General features: G+C 36.0%; 1 protein-coding gene across 1 annotated transcript in view; it reads right to left on the bottom strand.

Annotated features, from left to right (window-relative positions):
- Positions 1-23,835, bottom strand: part of CNTNAP2 (contactin associated protein 2) — a 1,162,302-nt gene that overhangs the window by 332,207 nt on the left and 806,260 nt on the right. The window contains exon 13 of the mRNA XM_035552545.2: positions 7,138-7,338. Coding sequence (XP_035408438.1) covers positions 7,138-7,338 — 201 coding nt within the window. The remainder of the gene's footprint in view (positions 1-7,137; positions 7,339-23,835) is intronic.

Raw genomic sequence — 23,835 nt, forward strand, 5'->3', positions numbered from 1 at the left:
GGGATCTGATAACATTACTAATAACAGAAAGTAGTTTTAACAAGATGGTTTAACAAGATGGTTCCGGTATTTCCAGTCAATAACTAAAAGAGACTACAAGAGACATGTAAAGAGACTCCTGAGTGGCGGAAAGGCTTTCTAAGCATACAATATAATATAGAAGAGAAAGCTCAATGCCCCAGGCAGTCAGCTGGGAAAGCCCGGATTATAATTTAGGAAACCCTAGATATAACCTTCAGTAAAATGTACAGCCTCAAGAAATGAAAGTGTCATCACTAAGCAGAGTGTATTGCCTCTGACAAATGAAGATGGAGAACTGGTAACAACAGACATGGAGAAGGCTGAGGTACTTAACTTCTTTGTCTTGATCTTCACTAGTGGTCAGGCTTCACACATCTCTCGAGTCCTCAAACCTCTAGGCAGGGGCTGGGAGAGCAGAGTACCTCCCACTGTAAACGAAGAGCAAGTTTGGGACCTCCTGACACAGCTTAACAATGACAAGTCTATGGGGCCTGATGACATGCATCCCAGGGTCCTGAGGGAATTGGTTGATGTAGTCACCAGACCACTCTCCATCATATTTGAAAAATCATGGCAGTCAGGCAAAGTCCCCAGTGACTGGAAAAAGGGAAATATCATTCCCATTTTTCAAAAAGGTAGAAAGGAGGACCCAGGGAACTATAGACTGGTGAGCCTCACCTCTGTGCCTGGCAAGATCATGGAATAGATCCTCCTGGAGGCGATGTCAAGGCACATACAGGACAAGGAGGGGATCCAGGACAGCCAGCACGGCTTCACCAAGGACAAATTGTGCATGAGCAATCTGGTGGCCTTCTGTGATTGAGTGACTGCATCAGTCGACAAGGGAAGACTGACTGATGTCATCTACTTGGACTTCTGTAAGGCCTTTAATACGATTCCACATATGAAGGGTGGACCATCTGGTGGATAAGGAACTGGCTCAATGGCCACACCCAGAGAGTGGTGGTCAATGGTTTTATGTCCAGGTGGAGATGGGTGATGAACAGTGTCCCTCAGGGGTCTGTCTTGGGACCAATGCTTTTCAATATCTTTATCAATGACATAGACAATGGGATTGAGTGCACACTCAGCAAGTTTAAAGATGACACCAAGCTGAGTGGTGCAGTTGATACAACAGAAGGAAGGGATGCCATTTAAAGGGACCTGAACTGTCTAGAGAAGTGGGCCCATGTGAACCACATGAGACTCAACAAGTCCAAGTACAAGGTGCTACAGCTACGTCAGAGCAATCCCAGACATGAGTACAGACTGGGAGAAGAACTCACTGAGAGCAGCCCTGCAGAGAGAGACTTGGGGATTCTGGTGGATGAAAAGCTCGACATGAGCCAGCACTGCATGCTTGCAGCCCAGAAGGCCAACTGCATCCTGGGCTGCATCAACAGAGGAGTGACCAGCAGGTGGAGGGAGGTGATTGTCCCCCTCTACTCTGCCATTGTGAGGCCACACTTGGAGTACTGCATCCAGGTTTGGGGCCCCCAGCACAAGAAAGATGTGGACCTGTTAGAACGAGTCCAGAGGACTCTTTCCAGAGGACAGGTTCTTCTGTCTTTCCTTTAAAAACTAAAGGTAGTGAATCTTCTTCCATAATAGGCAGAACACATTTAGAGAGAGAGTGAGTATAAGAAAAACAAACAAACAAAACATTTTGGAACATTCTGCTACAATTAGAGTTAAATTTAAAATTCAGATGCAACACATTTTCTTAAAAAGATGTAGTAAACAAACTAAGTCTCAGAGCACTACAGTTATGCATCCCATAAAGGATTTCTAATATTTGCAGGGCTATAATGAACTACTAGTATTTTTGACAAACAACAAAGAAAAATGTAGCCTCCAGAAGCTGTTTGTTTCCACTCCTAGAACATGAGTGTGTAAACCAAAGTGATGGGCAAGGACGTTGCTTCTGTGACTCTTGTGCTTGAAAAAATCACTAGCAGGTGATATTCTAGAATAGTAATAGAGAGGAAGGGAACAATCAGTAAATTTCTTAAATCTGGACAAGATATGTGAAAGTTTACAAGCATGTTTTGTGAAAGAGCAGTAAGAATTGCATGCTAAGGTCAGAGCTTATGGAGCTGCATTTGGAGCAGCTTCCACTCATCACTAAGAGAAGAAGAGTTCTCCAGTCCTGCAGACTATTTTTGAGAAACTCTTGTTAAACAGGTATTACATCTGCAACTAGCACTCTACTTCAGTTAATGTCTAGAGATGTGGAAATTTAGATACTAAGTTCTGATTTGGATGGCTACTTAATAAAAATACCATACTGCAACTTTTAACTTTGTTTTTATTTCGGTCTACCTGTAAATCTTGTTTATTACCGGTATTTCAACTGTCTTATTGTAACTAAAACAACTGAACAAATTAAGTTCTCTATTCCACCTGCTAAACTCCTGAATTCATGAAGCTGCTGTCTCATTTACTGCAAAGAAAACAGGTACAAAGCAGTAATTCATTTGCTGTAGTAACTCTGCTTTATGCTTTTTATATGCTGCCTGCAGGCTTCACTGCTTTTTTTTTTTTTTTTTTCCTCCTGCTTAGTGAACAGCAATATAAATTGGAACACAACACGAACAGATCTTGTTCTGTTCTCTATATCTGTGCTTTTAGCTCCCACACTCTGATTATTTGTTACAGCTCCTACAGTTCTGGGAAATGACAGACTCAAAGACACTGTGAACACAGCAGCCCTCCTTCCTTCAGGTTGTTATTCCCAGGGGGAAGCAAAGAATGGCAGAACCAGCCTGCTGTTCCCTCCCCATTTCAGGGGCTGAGATCAGTGTCCCACGGACAGTTTAATACCAAGGAAGTAGCAAGCAGGTGTTAACACGAAGTCTAATGACAACAGTGCATGAAAATATATAATTTTATTAACTAGTATTCTGCAGTCTATCAGCATATTATTTCACTGTCTTGTATATCAGTTTTCTTCTTATAGCAAATAAAAAGAGCTTTTTCCTCTAAAAGCACTGTGATTCCATACCCTTCTTTGCTTCTTTCATTCTCATTAACCAGTGGGCACAAAAGAACTTCCTTCTATATCCAAGTTCCTGTTTGGAAATGAAGGAAATGTCCTGTTACCTCTCATACCAACTGGAATGTGTATGGGCATTGAGAACTCAGAAAACAGCTAGCTTGTCTTCAGTACTAAACATATCATTATCTACTCGAAAGTTTCCAAGGTAACGAAGAAATGAGGATATCGGAAATGTAAATTTAAAAGAGCAAAACAGTCTGGACTTTTTCTTTCTTTCTTTCTTTCCTTTTGTTTCTTCAAAATTTACATATACATGCACGCTGTTATTAAGTTGGAATTATGGTCCATGGGTTTATCATTTTATTCATATATTAACAGTAATAGTTACTTGTATTGCCAAGATCAAGCCTTTATTGTGCTAATAACTGTATATTCACAAAGCAATTGCTGTATTAATAAACTTATTATCTAAATAGACAATACAGAGAATAAGATACATCAGCCTAATGTTGACTGAAATGGGAAAAAAATCTTAAAGTTACAGGGAAAATCTCTATCAGTCAAGAACTGAACAGAGATCTCTTCAATACTGAGTTAATTGACGTAAAGCCTATGAGACAACTTCATCCACTGTAGGTTCCCCATTTGAAAATGGCTTTCCCAGAAGTTTACAATACACCTATAATTTTATTGTTTCCTGTGATAAGAAAATGGGGTATTTTCAGCAGAGGTGTCTGGTTTTGTGCTTTCTTAAGAAAGTTATCAAGGTGTCTTGACTGATTTTTTTCTGATGATCTTTTGTTAAGATTTTGAAGTAGACCCCTAGGTCTGCATATAATTTAAAAGATATTAGGCTGAAAGATCAAAACCAAACCAAGTGAAACCAAACCAAGCAAATAAAAAGTAAGGAAGGGAAACAGTTTCCTGACAGCCTTTATTTACTGCTATGCAAGTACTTTCATTCTGCTTTGAGCAGAAAATTGAACTTGATGACCTCCAGCAGTCCCTTCCAACCTCAATTATCCTATGATTTTATGAGACACCTGTTTTCAGGTATGTTTTCAGAAGTCTCTCATGACATTTCTGAATTTTCTTCTGAATTTACATGGAATGTCTGGCTTCCCTTGGCCTAAGTGGAAAGGCAATGACATTGTGACATGTAAAATCACTCCCAATCCCTAATGCTTCCAGTGATTTATTCTGTGAAATGTATGTGTCATTTTGCTTATATGAAAGTACATGATAAAGACAAAAAGACACAGACCCGGAGAAATAGAGACTCAAAATACTGACAATTTTTAGTTTGTACAGACTGAGAGCAAAATGTGTTGCTCTCAAAGCAACTGATAATGAGAATTCTTGGACCTCTATGCCTGCAGCCACACGTCCCCCAGCAAAATTAGTTTATAAATAGGAAAGCTTTCCTCAAATATAGACCTTCAATGCAGTTTCCAGTGTATTAAGAAAAAAAAATCAAAACAAAACAACAACAACAAAACTATTTAAGCTATTATTAGCAGCAAAACATGTATTACTGTCATTGTATATACTTCAATGACCTCGACAGAAAATGAATAACTAAGGCAGCAAAAGCTTTAGTTCACTGGTGGCTAGTTAATTACTTGTCATTAATAGATCAATAAACTGCTTCAGTCCTGACTGTGTTTAAATTACATTAACTGAGCAGTTTCTCCCTGAGAAAGAATCATGTTGTAAATTGATGTGATACCCAAGAGGCAAAAAAGTGAAAAAGTTGAGCTGCTGCACTCTCTTCTCAGTTTTCTGTTCTCTTTGATGCAATTTAAAACAAAAGGACTAGTCTAAGTGGTTACTGAAATATATGAAAAGTGTAAAGGAAGAGTTCTGACTTAGAAAAGTATCTATGATCGAGGCCACAAATGGTGTCCTGATCGCATGAACTCTGTAGAGATTTTACCACTGGTTTCAAAACAGTCTGGATTCCCCTTTCTGAGGAATACAAAATGTCTTTTGTTTGTTTGTTTGTTTGTTTTTGTGTGTGTGTGTGTACAATACTGGAATGATTTATATAGAAAGCTCTGTAGTGGAAGAAGCTATATAAGTAATTGGAGCTGTTCTCTCCAAGGGGAAAAAAAAAAAAAAAGGATATGAAAAACTAGTTCCTTAGCTTAGATGTCATAGACAACAGCCAAGAATACAAAACATAGTAAAGAAGGAAAATGTGTTGGTCTCACCCTCACTAACACACAAATCACTGCTGTGTTATGTGTACAAACCATTACAGGTGTTATGGCAAACACTAGTGTGATTAGTTGCTACTATTTAGGTTAAAGTTATCTGTCTTTATTGTTTCTTTCTCCCACTCACAGGAAACAAAAAAATAAACAACAACAACAAACTACTTTGTAAAATACCTCCAGAAACTCACTTTCCAGACCAAGAAACCATCTTATAAAGAGTTTAATTTCTCTTTCCATGCAAAAGTGAAAACGTGGAGAAAGAGGTATCCACAAAATACACCCAAAACATTTCTGAGAAATTAAAAAATGTAAATACCTGGAATTGATTATTCTTTTTTTTTTTAATTGTTCTTAAAATAAATTTGTGTGCTGCTTAATTGCTTTAAATTTGGAAGCAGCTGGAAACAACTGCAATTACAGTATATATTTCTTTTACTACAATATAAACATATGCTAACAAATACAATTTGGTCCTGAAATAATAGTCCTATACATTCAATGACGGAGAATCTAACACTGTACTCTGTGTAAACCATGAGCTTTCTATGTACATTATCTGCAGCTCAAGTCCTCAAGTAAACTTACCTTCTAATTACCTGCCCAAAAATATATCCATATACTACACTTTTGAAGCATGTGCAAATAGTATCCACTGGCAGAATCTAATCACAGTACTTCTAATTATGAACATGATTCAGAGTCTCCTATACATTAAGGCCCAAGAAAGAAGAAATTATTTCCCACTTTGCAGAGTCTCCTTGCTAAGCTAAATTAAGCAAAATAATAGTAACAGAGACAAACTATGCATTAGAAATATTTCAAAAACAGCAGGGAGGAAGGAGAGGAGTAACAAGCATTACAGTATCTATTAACTAACGAAATGCTTATGGAAATTGTGATAAGACGCGCGTGCATGCTAAATGAACCCTTATCTATACCACCAAAAGAAAATATGCCAAAATAAATTCATGAGAGGAAGGAGCTTAAGGTATAACACTGTAAGCCATTAGCTTCATCTAAAACACATTTAACTGCTTATATCACAATGTACTCATTCCACAATCACAAAAATGTTTTATGTTTCCACATATAACCCAGTCTTCGTGAAGTGCCATTAGAGGTTTACTTAACATCAAATGCTATCATACACAATTAGAGCGTAGATACAGTATGAGGTGTATATTAATAGTTTCTAAAAATAATTTCTTCTTTATATGCTGTTTTACTGATTCTGCAACAACGAATAGTTTTATCAGTTATAGGTAAGGGTTGTTGAGAAGGTACATATAGCATTACTATGACAGTTCTTTTCCAGTAAAGCTACAGATCAAAATGAGAAATTTATAATGAATCTAACCTAGCATATTGTATTTCTCACACAACCACATTACTGACCATGCCAATGTGTAAGGCATCATATTATTAAAAATACTCCATGTTTAAGAAAACTGTTTCAGAGACATTAGTGGGAAAATTCCAATACTTATTCAGCCAGTTCCTTCAATGACAGTAGCATATGAAGACTGACAACCAAAACCCAGGACAAAGGTCAAAGCAGTATTTCAATATCTCTGATGATTAAACTTCCAAAGCTACCCTGTTTACCAAAAACGGGAGGTTTAAGAAGCAACAAATCTGAGAGAACACGCAGATTTGTGATGCAAAAAAATAAAATAAAATAAAATAAAATATAAAATAAATTTAGTACTAAGCAAAAAGGCAAACTTTCTAAAGAAGATAATTTATTCTGTGTTTTCAATTATTTACCTCTGTGTGAGGTGTGTAATGAAGGACAACAAAGATATGCTCTCACTGAGTGGACTGGTCTAGCAGCAATCCCTGATGATTTGTTCAGTGTCTTTGACACTGCATTTAACTGATAACCCATTCTCAGCCTACCTGGTGTATTAAGCAGCCGGGACATCTTGCAAGAATATGAGATAAACTGCTCACAGTATTCAGCACTACTGGTAATGGCAGAAATCTGATCCATCGTTGCACTGTAGTTGAGCTGCAGTACAGATAATTTTTCCAAGCTGTTGCCTCCCACAGAAGTCTGCGGTTGCAGATCATGATAGACAGTTGTCCATACTTTATCCTCTGAAATAGAGAGTGGAAAAAGACAAGACAAGAATTAGTAAAATACAGACAGTTGAACTGAATTAAAATAAATCTTGTCCTTTGATAAAAGCTTAAAGTGTTCTGCAAGATGTTTTTGAGTGGGCAGTAGGGAAGAAGTACATTGCACGTTAAGCTATCATATGAGAGCATAGTTCCAACAATGACAAACTGCTGAAAGAATGAAACGCTGATTACCATTGGAATCTTGATAACCAATATAGAATCATAGAATGGCTTGGTTTGGAAGAAGGTCATCTAGTCCACCCCATCTGCTTTGGACAGGCACATCTCTCACTAGATCAGTTTGCCCAAAGAGCTGTCCAACTTGACCTTGAACACTTCCAGGGACGGGACATCCACATCTCTGAGCAACCTGTTCCAGTGTCTCACCACCCTCATAGTGAAGAATGTCTTCCTTATATGTGATCTAAATCTACCTTATTTCAGTTTAAACCATTACCCCTTGTCCTATCACTACAGTCCCTTGTAGAAAGTCTCTTTCCATCTTTCTTATATGGGCCCTTTAAGCAGGAAAGGCTACAATATCGTCTCCCTGGAACCTTCTCTTTTCCAGCCTAAACAACCCCATCTCTGTCAGCCTTTCTTCATAGGAGAGGTGCTCCAGTCCTCCGATCATTTCTGTGGCTCTCCTCTGGAACCACTCTGAACATGTTCATGTCTTTCTCCTGCTGGGAGCCCAAGAGCTGGATGCAGTACTTGAGGTGGGGTCTTACAAGAGTGGAGTAGAGGGGAAAAATCACCTCCCTCAACATGCTGGCCACAGTTCTTTTGATGCAGCCTAGGATACAATTGACATTCTGGATTGCAAGCACACATAGTCAGTTCATGTTTCATTTTTTATCCAAGTCCTTCTCATCAGGGCCACTCTCAACCCATTCATCCCCCAGTCTGTACTGATGTTGGGGATTGCCCCAGCACAGCACCTTGCACTTGGCCTTGTTGAATTTCATGAGGTTCATGTGGGCCCACCTTTTAAACCTTTCCAGGTCCCTCTGTGTGGCATCCCTTCCCTCTAGAGTGTCAGCTGCATCACTCAGCTTGGCGTCATCCAAAAACTGGCTGAGGACACCTCCCTGTCTTCCATATGCCTTAACATGGTTTCTGGGAGGATCTGCTCCATGTTCTTACCTGACACAGAGGTAAGGCTGATTGGTCTGTAGTTCCACAGGTCCTCCTTTTTACCCTTTTTAAAAATGGGTATATACTGTAATATACTCTGTGAAGAAGCCTCTTAAACAACTGATGATAATAGTGACTTACGGAAATAATAAGGATTAACTTTGTTCAAAAATTGGTTAGAATGACACAAGGCTGATGCTCTAAAGATTTAAGCTTTCTCTGTGAGGAAAATTCATTATGCATGGCAAGTTACTATGGGCTAGATAGAAATACTGCTTTGCAGTACATCTTAGGGACACACCAGATTCTAATGTGATTACATCGTTTAATTTTTAATACTGAAAACAGTGTAGTTTATCAATGAACATATGAATCATGTCTCCCACATTTTTTATCAAGCTGTGTTCCAAGGAGAAACCAAAAATTACCAATTCACCTACCATGTTATATAGAGACTACATGAGAATTTGGTTGAAAGCCTGGGATGGAAGTTTACTGAAAATTTGTTTTTGAGAAGGGAGTGATATAGATTATACATTCTCTGACAGCAATGTCTCATTTTTTGGCAGAAAGTGATGCACATGTAAGAGCTCTAACATGTTAGAAAGGCCATTTAGAGCCTCACCTTAGATTTCTGAGCCAGGAAAGACCCCTAAACTAGCCATTAAAAAGCCATAGGAACGGCATTAGCAATAGGAGTTGCACTGGGCCTCACGTCTGTGAAGGGAGCTCCTTTCAAGATACTGGATTCCAGACAATGTAGCCCTGACACTTCCCCTCACAGTGAGGGAATTTCAGGCTTTACTGTGGACGCTGTATGAAGGAAGACAGAAACATACTCATGGATGGATCTAGGTTGCCTTTAAGTAGAAAGGGTTAAATGCCTCATGGGTACAACAAATGCATGGAGAAAACTTAGCACTGCACAGCTAGAACATTTTTTTCCTTTTTAAACTTAGTCTTATTTGTTAACACGATAATATTTCCCAAGGAAATCAGCTAGATATTTATAGTTTGAAAATAATAATATCTTTCATGGTTCCAATTTTTCAGAAACTGCTTGTTAGTTGACACCATTCTTCAGTACCATTCAGTCAGTAATCTGCTTGAGAACTGCAGCCAACTTTAGTTACAGAAATGGTAATGCAAATAATTCATACTACCTTAAGTACTTGTATCATCATGATTTATGGAATTACTCTCATGTAGCTGAGAACAGGATGTGGTAGTCAAAGTTAACATATCAAAATCTAAAAGAAAAGCTACCCCACATTTTCTGTCAATAATACACAGAAATCTCATTTTAAGGAATCTCATTCGGAGGTGAAAAATGTATCCTAGCTAACTGTAATTTGATATATACTTCTGGAAATTATTGGTATGAATATTCCCCTAATACACCGGCAATTATTTTAAGAAAGCATAACTTGTGGTTATTTCTAACCACAAGTGTTTAGAGACAATTTGTAGGACAGTATAAGAAGCTGAAGAGCTGTGTATATGACTTCTGTACAGTGTAACACACCTTTAAAGAACAGAGATCACATACCAATTATAATGCTAAGTAGCACCATCTGTAAAATGTTCTGTGTTTATGACCTTTAAAATTCAAATTAATAGAACTATATTAAAATGAGCTAATGTTGAGAATGGTTATTAATAATCTAAGGATAACTACAGTACTACTGTAACATGTCTTTATCATAGCCATTACAAACACAGGAAGTTAAAATTTAATGTTTAAAAGCTATCCAAGTATATTTTAAGTTAAAAAAAATAAAAAATGCAATAACTTTACAGAGAAGGGCGTAAGAACAATTTAAACCAAATTAGGGGAAAACAAGGTGGTTTTGTTTGTTTGTTTTCTGCGATACTGCATGGGACAGTCACCATTTCCTGGGTGCACTGACAATGTATTCCTGCACCTTAGTCCATTGTGTAGTGTTTTCTTTGAGGCTGGTCAAAATTGCCTAGTCCAAAAAGTAGTTTAGACAACCAGTGTAGGAGCTGGGCTTCGCCTTAAATTTGAAACTCATACATACCCACAGAACTTTGAGATAAGACATAGCAGTTGAGCAAAAAAAAGTACATAGTATAGATCTTAATGTTTATGTACAATATATGCATGTGAACAATCTCATTATATCATTAGCTCATAAAACCCAAGAGACTTTTGAGTAGTGTTGTAGTTTAAGAATGTAGGCTGGATAGTGATTGAGTTTCTTTTGATATCATAATAACATTGAGAAGCAAGAATTATCTCATCTGCTGACTTGACTGAAAGATAAATTATACTATCATAATTAGGTAAAGCATCATTGCTAATCAGGTTGACTGCATTTCATTTTTCCCCCAAAGTAAATCCTATGCACAGATTTCAATTAAGTTCAGTGATATTTAAGGTTGGAGCAGTCTGCTTTATTCCATCATTAATTTACACTAAAAAGGTGGATTTTTAGAAAGATCACTTTCTTAGCTTCTTTGTCAGAAAATGATTTATTTATGAAGTATGAGAAGAAGAATTCTGCCATTGAGGTGAGTGCTGTAATTTGGGATGAATCCATTACGCTTTCCTTACAAATAATGTTGAACCATAGATTTAAGTAGAGAACAGAATTCAATGCAGTTTTGCAACGTGTCTTTGTAGCACAGTGAAGAAGAAAAGTAATGTGTGCACTGAAAACATAGCACCTGTCCCACACTGTTCCATCTCTTGGCCTCAAACTGTCCATATTTCAAGAGGATGTGACTTGCCTTCAGTAGAAGAGGCTGGATACTTTCCATTGACACGGAAGCATAGGCACTCCCTAACTGTATTCATTATACGGAAACTAGCTTTCCCACTGGATGACAACAGCTAATGGTCATCAGGAAGGTAATTTGCTCCCAGATGACCACTTAGTCACTGACATGAAATTCTTAGAAAATGCATTCTCCTTTTTTTTAAATTTTCTGTAGATCATTCCAACTGTAAAGGAATAATTACTATGAAAAAGTTTTTTTGCTTTGTAAAAATCATATCAGTAATCATAGATTATTAATAGAATTTATAATGTTATTCAATAGGACCAATCAAATTATCTCCAAACTTGTAAAATATTTGATACAAATATAGAAAAAACAGAGTCCCTCTAAATTAGTCTATATATTAGTCTGTGCTGAAGCACTATCTCCCCAACAGATAGATACTACAGCAAGATGAAGATTAATCTAAAAATAACATAAAAAAGGAAATGACCACCTATTTCCTCCAAAGGCAATTAAAGTGACATTCATAATTTATTCTTTTGAGAACACCATTCCATTGCAATGCCTCTTTTACAGTCCTGCATACTAATTGTGATGATGTAATTAGTAATGATTCAATAATCACTAGCTATTCAAATTATCTAATTAATGCAAGAGATTTTTCCCACTCAAGACTTAGCATATTTTGTTATGCTGGCGATAGTATTTACAACTATTCTATATCATTGATGGTCAGTTTTTCCTGTAGCTAGTGATTAGAGAAATTTAAAATCCATTTCACTTCTTATTATTGAATCATTACCAATCATTATTAATGAATTATTTTATTAGTGAACCATTTTGCTTTTTTATTAGTGAGACACAATTAATAAGAGGGAAGGGCTGTAAACATGTCATTGCAATGAAATGGTGTTTCCTCATTCATTTGATTGGTGCTCACTCAAGCAAGAAAAATATGATCCATATATTTCACAAGTATAAACTTTTTTTTTCTTTTTTTCTTTAATCTTCAGTTACAGTTAACACCATTATAGTTCTGCTTTTTCAGTATTAAGGGACTTATAGTGTTAAGATATATATATATATATATTATTTTTTTTTTCATTCAAGAAATCAGAAAATAGATTTCTTTCTAAGAAACCATCCTCTCTCTGTCTCTGGTGAAAGCTCAGAGGCTTTTTTAATGGACACACTTTCATGACCTTAAATTTGGCTGACAATTTTGATTAATATCATCTGGTAATGATGACTTTCATCATAGTCACCTACACAGTGTTTCTTGATTGAAGTCTCAGAGAAGATGGTTTTGAGAAAACCTGGTCATCTCAAATAAGTCATATTTCTTTGATGACTGTCATTATTTACAAATCCAGAAGTAAAGACTGCAAGTCCACTCCAATATTTGGAGTCCATTCTGTCTGTCAGTCATAAGCAAAATCAACACTTCAGAAGCTCTAATCCTCAAGCTGATGACATTTCTTCTAGATGACTGTCTTCTTGATCACTAACATCCTGGTGCCTAATTATTCTTTATCCAAAATATTGCTGGTTATATACCAAGTCTCTTTCTGTTTAGTAGACTTTTTGTGAACTTGTAGGCAGAGGAGTGAGGATAAGTGATCAGTGCTGATGACCAGTACTAAACTGCTGAAAATTCTCACATCTGTAACTTGTTAAAACCAGCTATGCATATTTAGCATTCAGATAACGTGGAAGGATGTGATAGTTAGCCACAAGCTCAGTTAATATAAATGTAAGGCGATACCTATAACAAAGGCCAGATGAAGTAATTTCAAGATGCAATAAAAATTATGTCCATCTTCCTCTGCTGCTGGGTGCTTTGCGCTTGTTAAGAAATGATGCCTGCAGGCCCTTTTTGATTTCTACCTACCATTTGACAACTGTATTGCCTCAACATTCAAGAATGCATTTCTTTCCCACATGTCAGCCTTATGATAGCTGCCTCTTTACTAGACATCATGATTTTTACTATCATCAATGCATTTGTCACTTCAAATTAGATTACTGCAATGTGCTCTACAATATGCTACACTACAAATCACTGAAGAAACTACACAAGACAGACCATTTAAAAGTGGACTGCCTTCTAGGGAGGATAAAAATTAAAATGGTAATCACCTCATATTATGAGATCTCCAATTTTATTTTCCAATAAGAACATACTTGGTATTTCAATTTCTGTTGAATTGTGTGCGATGGTGCCTCAACAGTCATTAGCAATGTCATTAAACTAAACATATTTTTTTTGAAGCAATGTTGTAGACAGAAGATCTGATGTATACAAATGATGTTGAAAAAAAATTACAGCACATGGTACCTTTTCTCCCTCCTCCTTTGTAAATATATATATATATGTACATTCCTCTATGTGTAGAATATATATATACGCAAGTTTCAAAATATATGTAGCAGTTTGAAACTAATTCAGCTACAGAGTTCAAAGGAGCTCAGCTGGTTTATAAAAATGAGAAATGAAGGCTCCATTGAAGTTAATGAGTGTTTTGACAATCTTGCCTGAGATTTGCAAATGTCAATTTTGCAGTAAAGATACTCTGGTGATAAGAATTCTATTGCTCTCATCTCACTAATATAGCCAATAGTTTCAGATCAGAAAAATCCAATACCCAGAAGAAATAACCAAATGAACAAAAAGAGTAAACAAACAATGATCTTATGGACCAAACTCTACTGAAATCAAAGTCGGTAAGTTTCTTAATTGTATTTAAGTAGGGAATAAATCGATCCCAAAATGCATTTCAACTATTGCTGCAGTTATTTTCTCCTTCTACTTTTTTTTTTTTTTCATTGTTTCTTCATCAAGATAATAACACATTTTTAAATTTAATTACCATCCACTGGTTGGATATTTTCATTTTTACTTCTTACAGACATTATCATCTGAGACAATGAAACTGTGCACTTCCCTTTGTGTTTATGTACTGTTGTGATAGTTCATGAAGAGGAAAATCTCTTACTTATTCTGTGAACATACTGTGATACTGAACATAAGTTTATAATATTTAAATTCAATATATAATAAATTAATCAGATGCTTTACAGGATACAGTGGAAAGATGTGACCAAATGAAAGTTTTCAGAGAACACACTGTTATCAGAGAAGTGATAATGAAATCACATGGTTGCTCCTACACGATTTGTTGGAAGCCTTAGGTGGTTTAATGATGTGATAAACAGAGGAGTTCTTATCTAAATTACTCAAGATGATTTCAAAACATTCAACACAGTTTTGAAAAGCTAATTTCAAGAGTATCTCAAGAAACAGAATAAAGATCACTTTTTTAAAGAAAAAAAAAAAGTGCAGCAACATAGAACATTATTATGGTGAAAAACAGTACCTGTATGGGAAAAGCCTGAATCAGATTTGAGATCTAATGTAGAAAATGACTGCATAAGGTTACTAATAGGAACAAGAATTTAAAAATTATCATGTATTGGAAGGAACAATAAATAATGAGGAACAGTACAGCCATACAAAGGAAGACTTGGATCATTTATATGTCTAGTCTAACAGATGGCAATTGGAGTTCAGTTTAGATTGAGGAACATTAAAGTCAAGAACAAAGGACATAAAATAATTTACAGTATGATTATTTTTTTTTCAACATTATAAATAAAATATGGGCAAAGGCACTTTCTATAAGGGCCTGTATTGATAAGACAAGGAGTAATGGTTTACACTAAAATAAGGTAGATTTAGATCACATATAAGGAAGACATTCTTCACTATGAGGGTGGTGAGACACTGGAACAGGTTGCTCAGAGATGTTGTGGATGCCCCATCCCTGGAAGTGTTCAAAGTCAAGTTGGACAACTCTTTGGGCAAACTGATCTAGTGAGAGATGTGCCTGTCCATGGCAGATGGGGTGGACTTGATGATCTTTAAAGGTCTCTTCTAATCCAAACCATTCTATGATTCTATACATAACCTGGTATTGTAAAACTGGAAAGCTCACTTGCATACATCTTAAAGTGACCTTCAGTTCATTTTAGCTTATCATTGGAACATGTCCACTCTAAAAAAAATCAACCTACTGCCTGACCTTTTCTTTTATAATTGTTTAGCTATGATGCTATGATTTCTAGAATTAATGAAAAAGTACCACAGTTTGAAAAGTTTATTTGGAAGGATATGTGGAGGAAAAATGGTCATCAATTCTTTTCAGTGTGCTAGTTTGAATCTTAAGAAACCATTTCCTGGACTGTCTTGACTGAAAATTAAGGTGAATTTTCATTTTTACTTGGCTGAACAGACAGAAAGAAGAGGCATGCAGCCCTCGACCGTTACTGCTAAAACTTTACCTTTCTTTCTCCCATCAGTTTTTCACTGCTTGAATTCTCAACATACCCTTAACTGATCCAACTTAGTTCTCTCAAGGGTAATTTCCCCCACTTTCCTCTTCAACATCATGCTACCTCCTCTCCTTGGACAGACAGGAAAAGGAGCAGTGAAGATCCCTCTCTAATTGCTGCAGCAATAAACTGAATGTTAAGCAATTCCTGAAAAGATTGGTGTGAAGAACTCAAAAAGACATGTATTTGTGAAATAATTGCTTCCATTTTCAAGAATGTAGCTCTCTCTTGATAGAAGCTTCTTTGGCTATTTACATCTGAACACTGGAAAGAAAACTATGGGTAACTGCATTTCTAACCAACATTCTTTTTAATTTTGTTTTCAAAAGGTGTCTCCTGAATGGACAAGTAACAGTTCAAAGTTTTACCACACATTCTAGATAATTTCATTATTATTATGAAATATATAAGCCGTGTTTAAATTTAAGAATCCCATTAGAAAACTTCTGCTTAAACTTAAGCATGTTATTGGATAACTGAATAACAAACACTACTGTGACTGTAGTTTAACATTATGTTTCTTGCTTTTTCAACATTTCAGCACTTGTGCATTAGAAAATTGAAACACTGCCATTCACTGTCACATTATAGCAGAATGAAGTTTAGTTACACTGGGACTGACAGAAGAATTTTGAAGCATTGAAGGTCCTTATTTGTAATCTCTCAAATGAAATGTGACTTAAAACACCCCATTACACAACAGTGCTTAAGTGATTTCATCTATCATAAAACAACCATGTGTTATTTAAAAATAAGCTATAGGACATCATAATTTGCTATGCTAAATTACAGCAAAAGTTACAGCTTGGTTCTGAGAAAAGATAAATATCCCACTTATACTTATGGGAAAGGGTCACAAATTGGATTTTAAATAATATATAAAATACTATTTTAAAAGTGTGGTAAAGATGGTGAATAAAGATCATGCTAGACTGACAAGAAACTTCCAACTCCCAGAAGTAGAAAATCCTTGAATGGGATTTTTTTTATTATTATTTATTTAATTTCCTCATAACCACATGGTGTGACACTCTCTTTCCTTCTCATCTCAGGACCTAAATAGGAGCATTAAAGCTCCATAACTCATTGCAGGGACATTATTTCTATCAGAATCTCCAATTGTCTTTGCAGTGCATATCCCATGCAAATAGTACCCTAAGTGCTGTGGGGAAACAACGCAGTTAGTTGTACCAGCCACCTCACTGGCTTCCTGCTAGCAAATGTCCAACAGAACCTTGCTTTCACAAAACTCTTTCCAGTGTCAGCAGCCATAGGATTCATGAAAAATAAAAGCAGAAAAATGTGTATTTCCATACCATAAACCTGTTTCTCCTGCATACTCTTTTAAGCTTTAAGAAATCAGACCGTGCACAGAAATCTCCACAGAAGCTGAAGAAGAGGATGACATCTATGAAAATGAAGTTCCTTCTTCACTAGGTCTAGTATTACCTTCCCTTTCACTGAAGGCTTGTAAATACTATTTCCCTCTCCCCGACAATAATAATCCAATATATAACCATATCTAATAATAAATTTAACACACACATTTCATTATATAGAAATTACATATTTAAGCTATATATTTGAAATAATGAAAAATTCTTGATTATGCATAATTGGACTTCATAGCTTGGATCCAACATAATTGAACATCTAAATGCTTTAATTATGCGCTTATCTGGAAAAAGAAGCATTACACCATCTCTGCTCCTGCTGAGGCTCCAAATATTTACAGATGTCATCCATGATCACAGCTGATTGCTTTCCAGAGCAACACGAAATTTTGTTTGCAAGGAAACATCAGCATTCATATAGAACAGCCAGATATTTAGGGACCATAGAGAATGCTATGGTGGATCAGACAAGGTTCCACATATAGCAAACTGTTACTGAAAAAGTCAGTAATAGCTTAACCACAGACTCCAATATATTTGGCATAGACCTGAAGTTTGGCCTCTATCAATGACTCTTCTTGACACATATGTAATCTTTTCTATTTGTAAATATACATGCCTTTCATCCAGACATGCTGGATACTTAGCTGTCTGACTACATTTTATATAGAATTTTAAAATGATTTCTCTCTTAAACAATTTTCCCAATTCTTTTATTAGTTTTCCCCTTATTCAACTAATAGAAAGTTGATTTCCTTGAACAAGAAATATGAATGATATCACTTTTTATATTCAAGCAGCCCTCTGATCTCCACAGGGTTCTCAATGAACAGAAAAGCATTAAATTACCTATGGATGAAATTAAAACAGTGACATTGAAAAGGCCTATGAATTTTTTATTGCCTATTAGATATACATGTGCATTTACACGTATGCTCACTTTTAAAAAAATGCTACATTGTGACAGATTGTTCTCATAGTTCACCTTCTAATGTTATCCAGTACAAAAAATGTGATCCATCAACCAAATGCTGAAACTGTATGAAGACTTCAGTCTGTTCTGAGCAGATGCAGAAATCCATCTGCTTGCATATTTCCATATGCAGGTCTGCAACTTGCACAGCTGACACTGCATATTTATTTTTTCCATGCTATCAGAACAATTCTAACTGCTCCCACCCCCATTATGGTGCAAAAAGAAAGCAAAAATTAACAAAAATTTCCCCAGTTAATTCAATGAACTGAAGATAAAAAAAGGAAAAGGAGAAGAAGAAGAAAAAAAAAAGTAAAGGAGAAGGAAAAGGAAACAGAGAAGGAAGAGAAACAAGACAAAACAGGAAAAGGAGCACATACTACAAACACAAGTACAGACAATACTGTAAACTTTCTAGCACTTGCAAAACTGTGTGTTTCAGGGAAACTGGTGTTGCAGCTCAAATGTTTTGGCAGAGCTAATGTTTTTTCCAATGTAATTCCTTGAATATTAATAATTAAAATTTCAGATCACTAAACATGCAGTCTGGATAGTTCAGGAAACTGATGGTAAGATACAAAGTGTTCATCATCAATTCAAGAATTAAAATATAATTTTCTAGATAAAAATCTAGATTTCATGTACAGCAATTTTTAGCCCACGATAAAAAAAAAACAACAGTTCCCCTCCCACCCAATAAGCCATTTACCAAAAGATCTTAACATAACTAATCCATAAATTCTGTAAACACTAAATTCACCAAAACCAGAAGACCAAACAAATTAAAAGAGATAATAATTTGCTAATTATGGAAAAATCTTTGTGGTACATGGAACAGAGAGACACTGGTCAATTCTCTTAAAAATTCACTTTATTCCAGTCACGTGGCAGATATTCACTTAGGCATAAGGATGTCCTGAAAATAATTTAAAAAGAAAGGACCTTGTATTTCCTTGTATTTTTTTTCAATCTACCTTTAAGAAACAAAAAAAATAAAATAAGAAACAACATTTTTTGAAGGACATACCATTCTGAGAGATCAGGAATCCTCCAGAGCGCCACAGTTTGCTCAGAATTAAAGTTTATATATATTTTTTATTTGCTTAAAAGGACATAGATAATACTTACAATTGCTCCACATTCATTCTCATTCATGAATTTGAAGAAATAACTTAGAGACTATATGAAGCAGAAAATATTATTGAAAGATGGAATGTGAAGAGACTTATTAATGGCCATATTAAAATGTTAGTCACAAACACATTTGAACCAACTTATTAGTAACAGAGTTAACAGCAGACATTTCCAAGGCCAGTATACATAGGAAACAGAAGGAAGCATCTTCAAGGGATATTAGATAATATCTTTGTTCTATCTACATCTTCAAGACATATTATTTGATTTGAAACTATTAACATCTAATGTTGAAAATAAATTTTCTAGGTTTGGGTCTTAACGTGCTACTAAAACCATAAGACTGATTAGTGATTTCTGCCTATGAAGGCTAAAATGTCAGTTAATTTGATTTCTCTGTCTCTGATTAATGAAAAAGAAAGTGGCTGGTGGCCTGTGGCATCTACAGCACCTCTGCTCCAGATGCCACAAAGCACATTTGCAATACAGCTGGGCATTAAGTAGCATGGTTTTAATATTAACAGGACAGTTGCAGCAAAAATTTGTGACTGTCATGACAAAAGTGTCAGGCAAAAGTGAAGCAACTGCTCAGAGCACCTGAACACTGTGGAGTTGGTAAAGATTACTGAAATAAATGTCACAACACCCTTCTGAATATTAACATTGATTAAGTATGTTGGTGTATTTATTTATTTATAATTCCCACAGATCTATTGTTTCTAAGTAATCCAGGTTTTACAGTGACACCAGCAAGCAGCAAATGCATGCCAATGTATAAAGCAAGATAATGAGTTGCTAATAACAACTCTTGACCAACAGTACCTGAGTCTACTCCATTTATACCTACTCTATCTAGCAGAAATATCAGTCACCTGAACAGTCTTAGCATAGCTTCTAAATAGCATTTTATCTGTTCGGCTTTTTGTTCACCAGTTGCTCACCATAAAATACAAAATATTGTGTAGTAAGAGTAACTACTGTAGTAACTATTGTAGTAAGTATTTCTGCTTAGTGCTATGGTAATTACCAGACCAATACCAGCAATAAAGCACCTGCAGGCAAAAGCCAGTCCTTCTGACAGAAACTTATTTGATCTAGATTCATGAATAGTGAGTAGAAGGCAGAGAGCCCTGTATGCTAAAGCTTTGGTGAGCAAAGTCACCTCTGTCTTTCCAGCTATCCCAAGCTGCCTGTCAAGCAGTTCCTGTGGAATATGTATGCCTCTGTAGGTGTACTAATTTCTCTCCAGAGACTATTGATAAGAAAAAGTGAATCCAATAGAGCTGTGATGTCCCTAGATCTCCAATACAGTAATTTCTAATGCTGCCTTTTACAAGTGTTTTGTGACGGCATTTTGTAGTATTACTACAAACAAACATATTTAATTTCCTTTTATGATTAATAACATGTTTATTCCATTTCAGTCAGACAACACAGGTCTGACAGAAAATCTACAGTGACTTCAATTTGTGGTACAGAATTGCTTCCCAAAGTAGAGAAAAAAGCTAGTCTCTCAAGGTTTATAGTAACATATTTGTTATAAATAAATAAATGAATAAATAAAAGAATTTTGGGAAGGAAAGGGAATGATTTATTCTCACTATTTTCTAAAATTGCTTACTATTGAATGCTTCAGTATGTGTGAAGTTAGTCTCATCAATCTTATCTGGGGTAATTGAAGATCATTATGTCAATAGTTTCCAGTCAAGGAAGTATGTCCTGACACTGTAAACCAGACACATACTATATAAAGACAATATTTTCAGTCTCCCTGAAAAAACAAACAAACAAACAAACAAAAAACCTTCAGTTTAGCAAAAGGAAAAACTCTAAAGCAGGAAGTGTAAAAAGCATGTTAATGATGGATCATAAATATAAACTTTAAACACAATAAAAGCAGATGTGGATACCTAATGTGACACTGAATGCCAAGTGGCACCCTGTCTTGCATATATCACCCATCGGAAATCAGGAAGACTTGGCTTCCAGCAAATAGGTAAGACTCTCTAAACAGAGACCTGGTTCATATAATCTACAGGTTTCTACTCCAAATCTGAGAGTTTGCTCTGTTCACGTTTTCCAGTTGTAGTTGTTCCTCAGGGTCTCACAGTCTCCTTATCTTTGGCCCCTGGTGGCTGGGCTCTGATCACTAAACCAAGTTGAATGCTGTTACTGGTTTGCTTTTAAATTGTAACAATTTTATGCCAACAGTTCTCCTAAGTGATGCTATGGAGTAAGTGATAATCTAGTAGGTTGCAACCAACTCTGGTTCTCCCAGGAAAATTCTTCCTTTGATTTTCACAGATGTTAGCAGTCTCTTCGTAGTATCTTTCCCTTGACTGACATATTTTCAATGGAAGTGCTGATTTCTGTGGCCTTGGAGATAAAAACAGCCAATTCCCAGATGAGATGATCCCAGATTTATGTCCTTTTCACACTTATTCCCACCAACCTGAAGGCTTTTTCACCAGTTCTATTTGCCTCCTGACATGTGCAACAGAGATGGAGGTGAATTTACAGCATACTAGCCCCCAAAGCTGTAATAAGTGCCCAATCTGGAAATTATTAAAAATATCATGTCTACTATAAATTCCCATTATAACTATTGCACACTTGTTTTCTTTTGTAGATAAGCACCAAGTGATAAACTGCAACCATTTATGTAATCTCAAGAATTACTAGGAGTGTTCAAAGAGAGTCTTCACACAAACTCTCTGTAACACTGGAAATTCACACTCTTCCATAATCTGTACTAAATTCACACATTAGTAAATCCTTGGAAAGGAATCATGGGAGAGTCATTCTGTACACCTCCTGCAAGTGATGTGCATCACCAGTACTTTCACTCACTATGTACATGTATATAGAGATGAAAATGGATGTCTACTGCGGCTTATTCATTGCTGAATCATCTTTTTTTTTTTTTTTAAACAAACAAACAAACACACACACACACACAAAAGAAAAATCTGCAAGAGAAAAAAGGAGGAAGCAAGAATTCCTAAATTTTTAACAGCAATAGCAACAGTACAACTAACCTGCCCTTTGAGGTAAATTAATTTAGAGAATTACACATCAGTGTGCAGCACTGCACCCTGAACACTGGTTAGGAATTCTTGAGTGGAATGAACTCTCTTCTCTGTCTTTTTGAAATCATCTGTAATCATTTCATCACTTGATTATGTATCTCAGTAATAAGTGAACTGGCACCATTTGCCAGTTAAAGAGAATTTTAAATGTTTCATTTAAACTAATCTGCTCTGTGTTCTTTTAGTTATGTTGATTTTAATTTTAAAGAAAATGACAACAGAGAGAATACTTACAACAGGTAAGTAGTTTTCTTCCTAGTCCCACTGTCTGTCAACAAGGCAAAACAGCACTAGCAATTACAACCAACCAACTCTGAATATGACTTGCTGAAAAGCCACACTTTGAAGTGTTGTTTAAGGACAAGGAACCCTTAAGGGGGAAACAAACATGAGAAAATATTTTGGTATACCAGAAATCCCCACCTGAACTTACTGATGCACACCTTCCAGGCTTCTGATGCAGTACATTTTGATCACTTGTTCCTCAAAGCCCACAGAAGCATAAAGATGCCCTCCCCAATGAAATAGAGGCAGGAAAAAACAATTCTCCCCTGAAATCTGTCCCATCCGAAAAAAAAACACAAAAACCCCTCCAGGTGTTACCACACATATAATAATTAACAACAACAACAAAAACCTTCTGCTATCATTTCAGGGGTAAATTAACTGTTTAGCATTTTCTTAGATGACCAAAATAAAACAAGCAAATAAAATATTTTACAGAAAATGCAAGTTTTGTTTGCAGTTTCAAAAATCATCTCTATGAGAGCAATTTTCTAGGGATAACTGAAGCTTATCACTGGTTTGAAGCATGTTGTGCTTCCTCACATCTCCGATAGCATAAGTGTACGGGAAGTGAATTCAGAGTTAAATGTTTGCTTCTAACAATCACAGTAACAGTTTAAAGTAGAAATGGTTTATGTTCTCTCCTACAATACTAAATTCAGACAAACAAAACACATAGCAAGCTACCTAAGGCCCTTAGAGCTCTCCTATATCTGTGTACTGTGTATCTGAGCATCTATATGGCTCCCGCTTGGCTTTCTGCTGCAGTTAGATGGTTCCCTTCATCATCCTATTTCTAACAATCCCATTTTTCTTCTCCCTGTGTTTTGGATATATTTCTTCAAATACAGACTTGTGGGATCCTGCAATGCAGAAAGGGTTCTAAAAAGATCTGCTGCTTTCTAACTTCAGTTAAGAGCTCAGTTTCCAACAAATGAGAACTATTTTCTGATTGCAGATGGTGTCAGGATTTTTCCTCCTTCAAAGCTAAATACTTTGACAAGACAAAGATTCTGCTATATTTTCAACTACTTCTGCTATGTCACTCTCAAAAGTCAGTTTGTTCTCATTCTTTGAGATCAGTGTACGTTTAGTTGCCTTATGCCTGATGTATGGGTATAATGTGATGTGATGTTGGTGCTCCAACTACTTGAAATATGTTAAGACGATGACATGACCTAGACTTATGATGCTCCAGAGCTTGAGGTAGGAGAGGAAGAAAAAATAGTGAGAAATAAAAGAGAGTCAGGAGGAAATGCTTTTCTTACTTGGCAACTTGAGAAGCTGCCTTAAATGCCAATGACAAAGTTTTGTCCTCTAC

Source organism: Cygnus atratus, chromosome 2, assembly GCF_013377495.2.
Source record: "Cygnus atratus isolate AKBS03 ecotype Queensland, Australia chromosome 2, CAtr_DNAZoo_HiC_assembly, whole genome shotgun sequence".
NCBI lineage: Eukaryota > Metazoa > Chordata > Aves > Anseriformes > Anatidae > Cygnus > Cygnus atratus.